Genomic DNA, 12,816 nt, shown 5'->3' on the forward strand with positions numbered 1-12,816 from the left:
TTTCTCAGTTCTGCATTTTCTACTCTTAGTCTAGCTTCATTTTCTTTCACTCTTTTTATGCTTTCTTTCCATTTCTGGAACTCTTTTTCCTGTTCATCGTTCTCTTTACTTTTTATACTCTCCCTTATCCAGTTGTCTAATTTTCTCTCCAAAGTTAAAACTCGCCTCTGGAGGGTGGTACTTGTCTCATCAAATCCTCCGAATCTTTTCTCTCCCTCACCATCATAATCATCCTCTTCGTGTACTCTTTCCCTATTCTCATACCTGCATATGGGTGTGAGCTCTTTCCGACTCATGGTGCCTTTCAATGTAATTTCTGGAAGCTATTGCCACACAAATCACACATTTGCCCAGGGCTTATGTTAACACAACAACCTGTGGTCGTGTGTGTGTGTGTGTGTGTATTTACCTATTTGTATTTACCTATTTGTGTATTACAAGGCCCGAGCTAAGCTCTCTGTGTCCTGTCTCCTTGTCCATTCCTGTCATATCTCTCTTTCATCTGATTGACACACACCACGTCAACGACATGACTGCTCAGTTTATTCCACTTATCAATGCTATGATGCGGGAAACTGTATTTTCTCACGTCATTTAGACAGATGTCCTTTATTAGCTTTTTTCCATATCCTCGGAGATAATTACTTGTGGTCACCTTTATCAACTCTCTATCCAGTATGTCAATCTTGTTCACCAATTTATACATAGTTATTATGTCTCCTCTTGTTCTTCTCTCTTCTAATGTGGTCAGCCTCAGCTTCCTCAGTCTTTTCTCATAGTCTAACTCCCTGAGTCCTGGTACCATTCTTGTTGCCAGCCTTTGTACCCTTTCTACCTTCTTCACATTTTTCTTCATATGCGGTGACCAGACACATGCTGCATATTCTAGCTGGGGTCTTATTAAGGTACATAATATCTTCATCATTCCTTCATCTAGGTAGTGGAATGCAAGACCAATATTTTGAAGCATGTTGTATGTTTACCAAAAAATCTTGTTAATGTGTTTCTCCGGTGACAAAGTGTGTGTGTGTGTGTGTGTGTGTGTGTGTGTATCAAGACACTGAGAGCATTATTTATCTTACAGTCGAACAAGGAACCATATGGGTTAACCAGTGTTTCTTGTAACACAAGCAAATATACTCAGGTCAATTTTCCAAGAAATTTGTGCTCATAACCCAGTTTGTTCATAAGGCAAGATCTTCATATCCTGAAGCGTCTCTCTGTAATGCTTTGAGAGATATCAAAAGGAATAAAGTATAACAGCACCACAGTTTTCATAAATGTAAATGATTAATGTTACGTAATCCATGGAATTGTATCTTTTCTTTTACCTTAGAACTTGGAGAGTGCTTCTGTGAGTCGCAGCCTTGCCACCCGTCTCCTGGATGCCACCTTGGAGGCTGGGAAGTGGGATCTTAGCAAAGACCTAATTCGTTTCCTGCGCTCTATAGGTAAGAGTTATGACGCAGCTTTTTCCCATTCTCTATCTTTGGTATCACTAGAAAGAATATTCCATACTTGCTATATTGGAAAGTAAGTTATTTTCACATACTCGTATTTTGTGATTCAGCAAGTTCTCATTTGAAATTCTTTAACAGCTATTTTGATATTCTATCAGATCCAACAGATCTGGACTCACCAAAGCCCTCGATACTCTCTTGTGGTAGCACGAAAGTTGGATTCACTCATGCCACCCCACCAGTATCTCCAGCTTGTGTTGATGAGGATCTCTCCATGATTCTTCCCAACACTCAGGTATTGATCCCATACAATCTGAGTAATTTTGCCAGTAACTAGGTTTTATTGTCTTTCTTGAAAGAGATTAGTTTTGATTTACCTTCAGACAGTAGGTGATAATGGCCACATTATCATTGAAAATAGAAAAAAGAGAAGAAAATGAAAGCATGTCCTCTCAGGGAATGTGCACCACATTAACACTGAGGATGAACACAGCTGAAGTAGGCACTGAGCATGCACAATTCTTACTTGCATACTTCTTTCCCTTTTTGTTTTGTTTTCTATGCTGTAGTTCCATATTACATTTTTTCTTGTAGTTAAAACTCTTGATGAAGTGTTGCATGAAGCTCAATTTCATCATGTGACTAATTCCTGCTATGTGTTGGTGGCTCCAACAAACAGATGTTGTTGAGAAGAATCCCGTCTGTTCTGGTCATCCTGCCACAGGTATTGCTGAGTCTGGTGTAGTATTTAGTTTGGTGTTGTTCTGACAAAGCTGATTGCATGATTATCCATGTTTCCATCATTGTGTATGTGTGTGTGTGTGTGTGTGTATATGGGGAGGGGCTGTTGGAGTGTGTGCTCTGTTAATTACAAAAATATGTGTAATACTCATGTCTTCTTTCTTCTTTTTTTAGTCTTTATATATCAATTTTTATAATCCATGCATTTTTACTAATCTTGATTAGTAATTTCAAGTCTTGTAAGAGAATGAATTCAACATATGTGCTAGGTTACAATGACAAAATAGTCAAAAGATTTTTTTCCAGAATCCAGTGTTGTATTTTCCAATCTAGAGCTGAAATGAAAAATGATACTTTTGAAATTTTGTTATCTACATGTATGTACTACGTATGTAAGACTTGTTATAGATAATCACAGGAGATATACAGTAAGTCCTCTTTATATGGTACTTTGTTATCCGGTAAATTCAGTTACGGTGTTTGATAATTTCTACCCTCGATTCTATTTACGGTAAGAAAAATTCACAGATATGGTATTCGCCCGAATCGAAGAGCCACCATGCCGCGCGCCCACCACAACAATCAGTCTTTTCCCATGTTTCCCACTGAGGACAGATGAAATCCTTATGGCATTTTTTTTTTGTGGATATTATGAGTAAGGGCTGAAATCCCTACTGTCCCTTAGCCTCGGGAGAGACATCATCTGATAGAATACGTGGCGAGTGAAAGGTAAATAAAACATTTTCTGTTTATTTCTTTTGCGCAGTACTTTACATTTTTTTACATGATTATTTTTCATGTATGTTGATGTCTGTAGGGGTGACTTTTGATGTGCTGGAACACATTTCCTATTATTACATGTTATAATGGGTTCGGTATACAGTAATTTCAATTTGCGGTAAGTTTTTCAGAAACGCATATGTACTGTATAACGAGGACTTACTGTATTTAGGAATGTGATACTGCACTACTCTTGAAGTCAATAAAGTTGTTAGACATTATTCATTAAGTACATCAAAATGCAGAATTAACATTACAGTCTAAGCAGTCACTTTTAGCATGAGGCAGGTGCATAGATGGAAGTGTCACCCACTAGAACTTTTAATTATGACAATGGAATAATGAAGAACCTTGGCTGTAATCGGCTTTATTGGCACTCAGCAAGGGAAGTCTATTATTGCCATTTTTAGGAAAAACTTATTAAACCAATGAAGATGATACACTGCTGGTGTGATAAGTCAAGATTATGAGAAAACTGAAGTACATACACAATCTGACTATATTTTATTGAACTGTGATCATTTGTGGTTTGAAAATGAAAAACTTGGTAAGGATTCTTTTTGAAATTTTGAAGTATTTTGATGTACCATATGATTTTATCCTTTTATTTTTGCTATATGACAGTAGTAATAATCTTACAAATATATCATTAGGCACTATGTTTCATCCTCCTATGATGTATAAATCATATTGCATTGTTCATGAAGCTCCCAAGAAGACAAAGAAATAAAACAGAAGAGTGTTTGAAAACAGTTGAAACTGAAAACACTGGAAATTCGTTTAAAAAGACCGGAAAGCTGTATAATGACTTGAAAGTTAAAGCTTCTTTACCCGCAAAATATTGTCAAGGATTCAGTTTCTCCAAAAGACAGTCTTTTATTGTCTCTATGATACTCTAAAGCATGGCATGTATATATATATATATATATATATATATATATATATATATATATATATATATATATATATATATATATATATATATATATATATATATATATATATATATATATATATATATATATATATATATATATATATATATATATATACAGTATGTATGTATACAGTGGTATGATATATATATATATATATATATATATATATATATATATATATATATATATATATATATATACAGTATGTATGTATACATTGGTATCTTGAGATATATATATATATATATATATATATATATATATATATATATATATATATATATATATATATATATATATATATATATATATATATATATATACAGTATGTATGTATACAGTGGTATATATATATATATATATATATATATATATATATATATATATATATATATATATATATATATATATATATATATATACAGTATGTATGTATACAGTGGTGCCTTGAGATATATATATATATATATATATATATATATATATATATATATATATATATATATATATATATATATATATATATATATATATATATATATATATATATATATATATATATATATATATATATATATATATATATATATATATATATATATATATATATATATATATATATATATATATATATATATATATATATATATATATATATACAGTGGTACCTTGAGATATGAGTTTAATTGTTCTGTGATGGAGCTCGTATCTCAAAACAATTTTTCCCATTGAAATGCACTGAAATGCCATTAATCTACTCCAGCACCCCCCAAAAAGAACACCCCTATATATATATATATATATATATATATATATATATATATATATATATATATATATATATATATATATATATATACAGTATGTATGTATACAGTGGTACCTTGAGATATAAGTTTAATTCGTTCTGTGATGGAGCTCGTATCTCAAAACAATTTTTCCCATTGAAATGCACTGAAATGCCATTAATCTATTCTAGCACCCCTATTTTTCTTTCCGTGCTTTCAGGTAAGAAAAAGGTATTTGTAAATAATAATTATTGCACAGAAACATAATGAAACATAACAAAATATAATATAAATAGATAAACTACTCTCATAAAGTATATTTATCTTGGAGGATGCATTCCACGGGATGTTACTGGATTCCCAACCCTCACTTGGGACTGTCGATCAGCTGGAGTGTACAAATATAGCCATCCACAGAAGAATGGGTGCTCTAATAATCACAAAAGAGCTCATTGACGATCCTGTAAACATTATTCATTGAATCAGTGAAGTTTTAATTAGGAGAGAGAGACAGAGACAGAGGTACCGTAGAGGTTTGTTTACATTGTTCTCCCCCTCCATAATAAATGTCGGGTGCAGGAGGTAGGGGAAGATAAGAGAAATTTGTTTTGCCTTTTCAGTTACTTGTTTTTTTTTTTTTTTTATGCAGGAGCTACAGTTGGCCAAGGGCAACAAGATATGGAAAAAAAAGGCCCACTGTGTTGCCAGTTCCCTAAAAGATATGGTAGTTAACCAAAATTCAAAAATAAATGTCTTGACACCTTGCTCTTGGAAGAAGTCAAGTCGTAGGAAGATGGAAATACAGAAGCAAGCAGGAAGTTTCAGAGTTTACCAGTGAAATGTATGAATGATTGAGAATACTGGTTAATTCTTGCATTAGAGAGTTGGACAGAATAGGGGTGAGAGGAAGAAGAAAGCCTTATGAAGCAAGGCTGCAGGAAGAGGGGAGGCATGCAGTTAGCAAGATCAGTAGAGCAGTTAGCTTGAAAATAGCGATAAAAGATAGAAAGAGGCTGAAGACAGTCAGTTAGAGGAGGGGAGTTGATGAGATGAAAAGCTTTTGATTCCACCCTATCTAATAAAACTGTGTGAGTGGACCCCCCATGCCAAACATGCGAAGTGGACTCCATACAAGGACGGATAAGGCCCTTCTACAGAGTTAGCGTTGGAGGGATGAGAGAAATTGGTGGAGACGCCTCAGAATGCTTAGCTTCATAGAACCTGTTTTAGCAAGAGATGAGATGTGAAGTTTCCAGTTTAGGTTATGAGTAAAGGACAGACTGAGGATATACAGTGTGGGAGAGGGGGACAGTTTAATGTCATTGAAGAAGAGGGGATGGTTGCCTGGAAGGTTGTGTTGAGTTGTTAGATGGAGGAATTGAGGTTTTGAAGCATTGAACACTACTAAGTTTTCTCTACCCCAATCAGAAATCTTAGAAATATCAAAAGTCAGGTAATCTGTGGCACCCTGTGTGATCTATTGACTTCCTGAAGGGTTGATCATCTTTGAAAGGATGTGGAAAGATGTAACATAACATAACATAAATAATAGGATAACAAAGGGCCACCAGGGCCCATCTAGGTTATCCTGTATCAGTCGCACAGTGACCTCGTCATCAGTACTTAAAAATACACTTACAAGTACACAATACATTATATACTAATTCTAAATATTTGGCCCATTAACAGGGCTAAGTCCTGCAGCGAATTCCTCTACAATCTGTGATCCCCATACATGGGGATCATTTCTTGTTTAACTATAGTAAATTTCTTATAAAAACTATCATGCAGCGCTATACATAATTATAAATCTAATAAATTTAAGTGCTTACCTAATCTATTTTTAAACATTGTCAAACTAGTGCTATTTACAACCCTCTCTGGCAATGCATTCCAGAAGTCTACCACCCTATGACTAAAGAAATATTTTCTTATATCTAACCTGCAGCCTTGCTTTCTAATCTTCCTGCCATGATTTCTAGTCCTACTTCCCTCCTCTAAGGTAAAGAAAGATCTCACATCTATGTAGTTTGTATCTGAAAACATTTTAAATAACTCTTATCGTATCCCCTCTTATACGTCTCCTCTCAAATGAAAACATGTTTAATTCCTTTAATCTATCTCTATACTCCAGGTGCTTTAATGCTGGTATCATCCTAGTTGCTCTTCTCTGAACTGCTTCTAACATGTTGATATCCTGCCTATAATGGGATGACCAGGCCTGTATGCAATACTCAAAATGGGGCCTAACATAGGAATTATATAAGCTATGCACCACTTCCTTACTTTTATAACTAACATTTCTATTTATAAAACCCAGGATCCTATTTGCCCTATTTCTTGCTTCTAAACATTGCTTTGAAAATTTCATAGTCCTGTCTATCACTACTCCTAAATCCTTTCCCTCCTCTACTGTCTCTAGCCAACATCCCTCCATCTCATAGCTAAAGTTTGTGTTGTCTTTACCTAAATGCATAACCTGACACTTTTTAGAATTAAACTCCATCTGCCACCTGTCTGCCCATGCTATCAGCCTGTCCAGGTCTCGTTGTATTCTGTAATTGTCCTTTTCACCCTGTACTGCACATGCTATCTTAGTATCATCTGCAAACTTTGATACTTTGCTACTAATTCCTATATCTAAATCGTTAATGTACACCAAGAAAAGAAGAGGTCCTAGCACTGATCCTTGGGGTACCCCACTAACCACTTCCTTCCACTCAGACATTGCCCCATTTAATACTACTCTCTGTTTCCTATCAGAAAGCCATTCACTAATCCAATCAACTAACCTACCCCCTATCCCATGTAGTCTCAATTTGTACACTAGCCTCCTATGCTGTACCTTATCAAACGCCTTGCTAAAATCTAGATATATAACATCTATGCTATTTTCATCATCTAACTCCTTGGTAATATATTCTAAGATATCGAGCAAATTTGTAAGACAGGACCTCCCTGATCTAAAGCCATGTTGGGTATCTCTAATTAATCTATTCTCATTTAAATGCTCCCAAATACTACCCATAATGATTTTCTCTAGTATCTTACATATTATACTAGTTAAACTGATCGGTCTATAATTATTCGCATCATCCTTCCTACCTTTTTTAAATATTGGAGTAACATTAGCTAACTTCCAGTCCTGAGGTATCTCAGCAAACCAAATAGGCAGAAAGATATCAAGAAACTAGAAAGGATACAAAGACATGGTATAAAAAAAAAAAAAAAAAAAAACAGGGCTGCTACAAAGATGGTCCCTGAAATAAAAGATCTTCCCTATGAAGAAAGACTGAAGGAGATGGAGCTACCAACTTTGAAGGATAGACAGGAAAGAGGATACCTAATAACGATGTATATGTCAGTAAACTGTATGAAGAAGATAGATAGACAAGACCTGGTAACACTGATGAAGTAGGGACACAAACAAACAAGAGGACATTCCAAGAAAATCATGAAAAGTCAGTGTTATAGGAATATCAAGAAGTTCAGTTTTCCACATAGGACAGTAGACATCTGGAATGGATTAAGTGAAGAGATTGTAACAACAGAAAGTATGCACAAATTTAAGGAGAAGTTAGATAAATGTAGATATGGAGACAGGTTACTATGAGCCCCGCTCAAATCCTGTAACATACAACTAGGTAAAAGTAGATAAATACACACACACACACACACACACACACACGAGACGCGGCAAAGGAAGGATGCGATACCGTCGCTCCCGAGAATCAGCTGATCTTCACTACCTTTGTTTGGGTTTACAGTGGCCTGGGCGATAAGTGTGGACTCATTTTTTTTCATGAATACAGTGTTAAATAATAATGAGTGAGAAAGATATTCCATCTAAATGCAGGTATGTGACAAGGGAAAGAATGAAAGCTGATGATGACAATGTTGGTGAGGGAGGAGGAGAATTTGAAGGCTTTAATACGGCGCAAACTTCACTATTTGATAGAGTCTTAACTATCGAACGTAAATTAGATCAATTGATAAGATACAAGGAGAGTATGGAAATGAAAGAGAATGAAGAACAGGATAAAGAGCTCCAGAAATTGAAAGAAAGGATAAAAGAGTGGAAGAAAACGAAACTAGGCTAAGAACCGAAAATGAAGAATTAAAAGTCCAAATAGCGAACTATAAGAAATTGATGGAAGAAGGACTCGGTAAAGCCGAGAAAGAAAAGAAAAGCTAAAAGATCTAGTTAACAAAGAAGAAGAAAGAGTACAAGACGTGATTAAAAAGAAGTACAAGCATGGAGAATCCAAGATAAGAAAGACAAGGAATCATTTCAAGAAGTATTTCAAGAACAGTTAAAAGAAAGAGATGAAAATATGACAAGCAAAATGATAGGAGTCCTCAAGAAAAAGAAAATTTAGTAAGAGAAATTTGGAAAAAAGAAGAGTGTAATTATTTTTGGACTGAAAGAAAAAATGTTAAATATAGACCAAGAAGGAAAAGACGAAATGAAATCAGTAAAAGACCTACTAAAACATCTGAATGACGAGGATAGACAGAACTTAGAAGAGGAAGTAGAAGAAATCCATAGAATGGGACCATATCAAGAAGGAACAGTGAGACCAATTAAGATATTACTAAAATCACAAGCAGCAGCAGAAGTACTATATAGAAAAACGAAACTCAGAGAAACAGAAGGTTGCAAATATAATATATATATATATATATATATATATATATATATATATATATATATATATATATATATATATATATATATAAAGAAAAATAGAAACGAGGAGGAAAGGAAGAGACACAATGAACTGGTGGCAGAAGCAAGAGAAAAAATAATGAAAGGTCAGAGGAGGAGAAGAAGGCATTTTTGGAGAATTATAGGAGACAGGATAAGGAAATGGTATATAAAAGAGAAAGAAGAGAAAAGAATGGAGCAAGTTTAACTAAAAATGATAAGAACAAGAGATTAAAAATGATGTATACAAACATAGATGGGATTTTATCTAGTAAATTAGAATTAAGAGATTACATAAAGAAAGAAGAACCAGATATTGTATGCCTGGTGGAAACAAAGTTAAATGAGGCAATAAAATAGACATAGATAAAAGGTATAATATATGGAGGAGAGACAGAGTGGGTAAAGGAGGAGGAGGAGTCATGATGATGTTAAGGAAGGAGATAGTGGTAAATCAAGTGGAGTTTGGGGAAGGAAAATCAGAAATACTGTATGTTAAGATGCATATTAACAAAAAGGAGTTAACAATCATTGGAACATATGTGCCACCAAAACAAACTCATGGACTAACCAAGAATATAGAGACATGATAGATGACACAATAAGGAGTCTTACAAGAATCATTAAGGAAAGGAGAAAAGTGATATTGGTAGGAGATTTCAACTGTAAGGAGGTAGACTGGGAAAATTATGAAAGTGGTATGGGGGAAGATGCCTGGGAGATAGATTCCTGAACCTAATGATAGATAATTTGATGGTCCAAAGAGTAAAGGAAAACACAAGATTCAGAGGAAACGATGAGCCGGCAAGATTAGACCTAGTTTTACAAGGGATATACCAATTAACGATGATATAAGATACAAGTGCCCATTGGGAAAGAGTGACCATGTAATATTAGAGATGGATATAGAAGAAGGAAAGGAAGATAGAGATGAATCATACAAAGGAGACCGATTAAATTACAGAAAGGCTGATATTGAGAATCTCAAGAACTATTTTAAAACGTAAACTGGGAGGAGATGGAAAACTCATTAACGGTTCAAGAGAAATATAACTTATTTTGGAAATATACAAAACTGGGGTCAGGGAATATGTTCCGAAATATAGACCTAAAGAAGAAGGAAAGAAAGATTGGTTTAATGCAAGATGTGCTAGGGCAAAGGAGAAACGAGATGGAGCATGGAAAAGGTGGAGAAGAAACAGAAATCCAGAAAATAAGGAAAACTTCAAAACAGCAAGAAATGAATATGCTAAGGTGAGAAAGGAAGAAGAAAAGAACTATGAAAAGGACATTGTCGAAAAATGTAAGGAACAACCAAAATTGTTCTACAGATTCATAAATGGAAAAATAAGACAAAAGAAACAATAGAAAGGTTAAAAGGAGAAAACGGAATGGTGGAAGACCCAAAAGTATGGCAGAACTGTTAAATAGTAAATTTCATGAGGTCTTTACTAAGGAATCCAAATTTGAAAGACCACAGGGTAATAGAGAGACTGTCTATATGAAAGAGATTAAAGTAACCAAGCTTGAAATAAAAAGTTGATGACGGAATTGGATGAGGAAAAGGCAATGGGACCGGATGAAGTCTCAGGCAGAATACTGAAAGAATGTAGGGAAGAACTAGCAAGTCCAATATACAACATCATAAAATGCTCAATAGAAAATGGAACAGTGCCAGTGGAGTGGAAAAGAGCTGAGGTGGTTCCCATATATAAGAGCGGAAGGAAGGAAGAACCTTTAAATTACAGGCTGGTATCACTAACTAGTGTAATATGCAAGATGTGTGAAAAGTAATAAAGAAGCAATGGATCGAGTTTCTTGAAGACAACAAAATATTATCAAATAGCCAATTTGGTTTTAGAAAAGGTCGGTCATGTGACAAATTTATTGAGTTTCTACTCTAGAATAGTTGATAAAGTACAAGAGAGAGAGGATGGGTTGACTGTATTTATTTAGATCTAAAAAGGCTTTTGATAAAGTGCCACATGAAAGATTACTATGGAAGTTAGAGGAGAAGGGTGGCTTAAAAGGAAGCACATTGAGATGGATGAAGAATTACTTAAGGGGAGAGAAATAAGGACGATAGTTAAAGATATGAAGTCCAAGTGGAGAACAGTAGACAGCGGAGTGCCACAGGGTCAGTATTGGCACCAATACTTTTTCTCGTATATATAAATGACATGCCAGAGGAGTGAACAGCTACATAAATCTGTTTGCGGACGATGCGAAACTGTGCAGAGTCATTAAACAAAAAGAGGATTGTGAAATACTACAGGAAGACTTAAACAAGATCTGGAAATGGAGCAAAAAATGGGAGATGGAATTCAATGTGGACAAAAGCCATGTCATGGAAATGGGAAAAAGTGAAAGACGACCAGTGGGAATCTATAAGATGGGAGATGGAGTAGAACTAGAAAAAGTAAAAAAGGAAAAGGACTTGGGAGTGACAATGGAAGAAAATAATCAACCGGTTAGCCATATTGATAGAATTTTCAGAGACGTATAATTTGCTAAGGAATATTGGAGTAGCATTTCACTATATGGACAAGGAAATGATGAAGAAATTGATAAGTACTAAAATAAGACCTAGATTGGAATATGCAGGAGTTGTGTGGACTCCCCAAAAAGAAACACATAAGAAAATTAGAGAGACTACAAAAATGGCTACAAGAATGGTTCCAGAATTTAAAGGGATGGCATATGAGGAGAGACTAAAGGCAATGGATCTACCAACCTTGGAGCAGAGAAGAGAGAGAGGATCTGATACAAGTTTATAAATTGATTAACGGAATGGATGAAGTGGATAATGAGAAACTGATCCTGAGAGAAGAATATGACTTTAGAAGCACAAGATCGCATAGTAAGAAACTAAGGAAGGGACGATGTCTGAGAGATGTTAAAAATTTAGTTTCGCAAAGATGTGTTGAGACTTGGAACAGTTTGAGTGAGGAAGTGGTATCAGCAAAGAGTGTACATAGTTTTAAAGAAAAATTGGATAAGTGTAGATATGGAGACGGGACCACACGAGCATAAAGCCCAGGCCCTGTAAAACTACAACTAGGTAAATACAACAAGGTAAATACACACACACACACACACACACACACACACACACACACACACACACACACACACACACACACACACACACACACACACACACACACAAACATTTTATTTAATCTGAGCAAAAGTCATGTGATGGAGATGGGGAAGAGTGGAAGACGGCCAAGAGGGTCATATAAGATGGGTGAAGAAGTAGTGTTGAAAAAGGTGGAAAAGGAAAAGTATTTGAGAGTGATAATACAAGACCATGGGCAGTTTGAGGCTCATATTGATAAGATGTTTGGAGAAACGTATAATTTGATAAAAAATATTGGATTAGCCTTCCATTATATGGA

At 34.8% G+C, this 12,816-nt stretch overlaps 1 protein-coding gene across 4 annotated transcripts in view; it reads left to right on the forward strand.

Moving 5' to 3' along the window:
• Positions 1–12,816, forward strand: part of LOC123500100 (guanine nucleotide exchange factor subunit Rich-like) — a 303,302-nt gene that overhangs the window by 165,902 nt on the left and 124,584 nt on the right. For 3 of the 4 annotated variants that reach the window (XR_006673172.1, XM_045248758.1, XM_045248761.1), the window contains 3 exons: positions 1,337–1,451; positions 1,619–1,755; positions 2,140–2,184. Coding sequence is in view for 3 of the 4 variants with exons in the window: in XM_045248758.1 (XP_045104693.1) it covers positions 1,337–1,451; positions 1,619–1,755; positions 2,140–2,184 (297 nt within the window). In the remaining variant the exon portion in view is untranslated. The remainder of the gene's footprint in view (positions 1–1,336; positions 1,452–1,618; positions 1,756–2,139; positions 2,185–12,816) is intronic. The other variant, XM_045248759.1, reaches the window with a different exon arrangement.

Source organism: Portunus trituberculatus, chromosome 50, assembly GCF_017591435.1.
Source record: "Portunus trituberculatus isolate SZX2019 chromosome 50, ASM1759143v1, whole genome shotgun sequence".
Lineage (NCBI taxonomy): Eukaryota > Metazoa > Arthropoda > Malacostraca > Decapoda > Portunidae > Portunus > Portunus trituberculatus.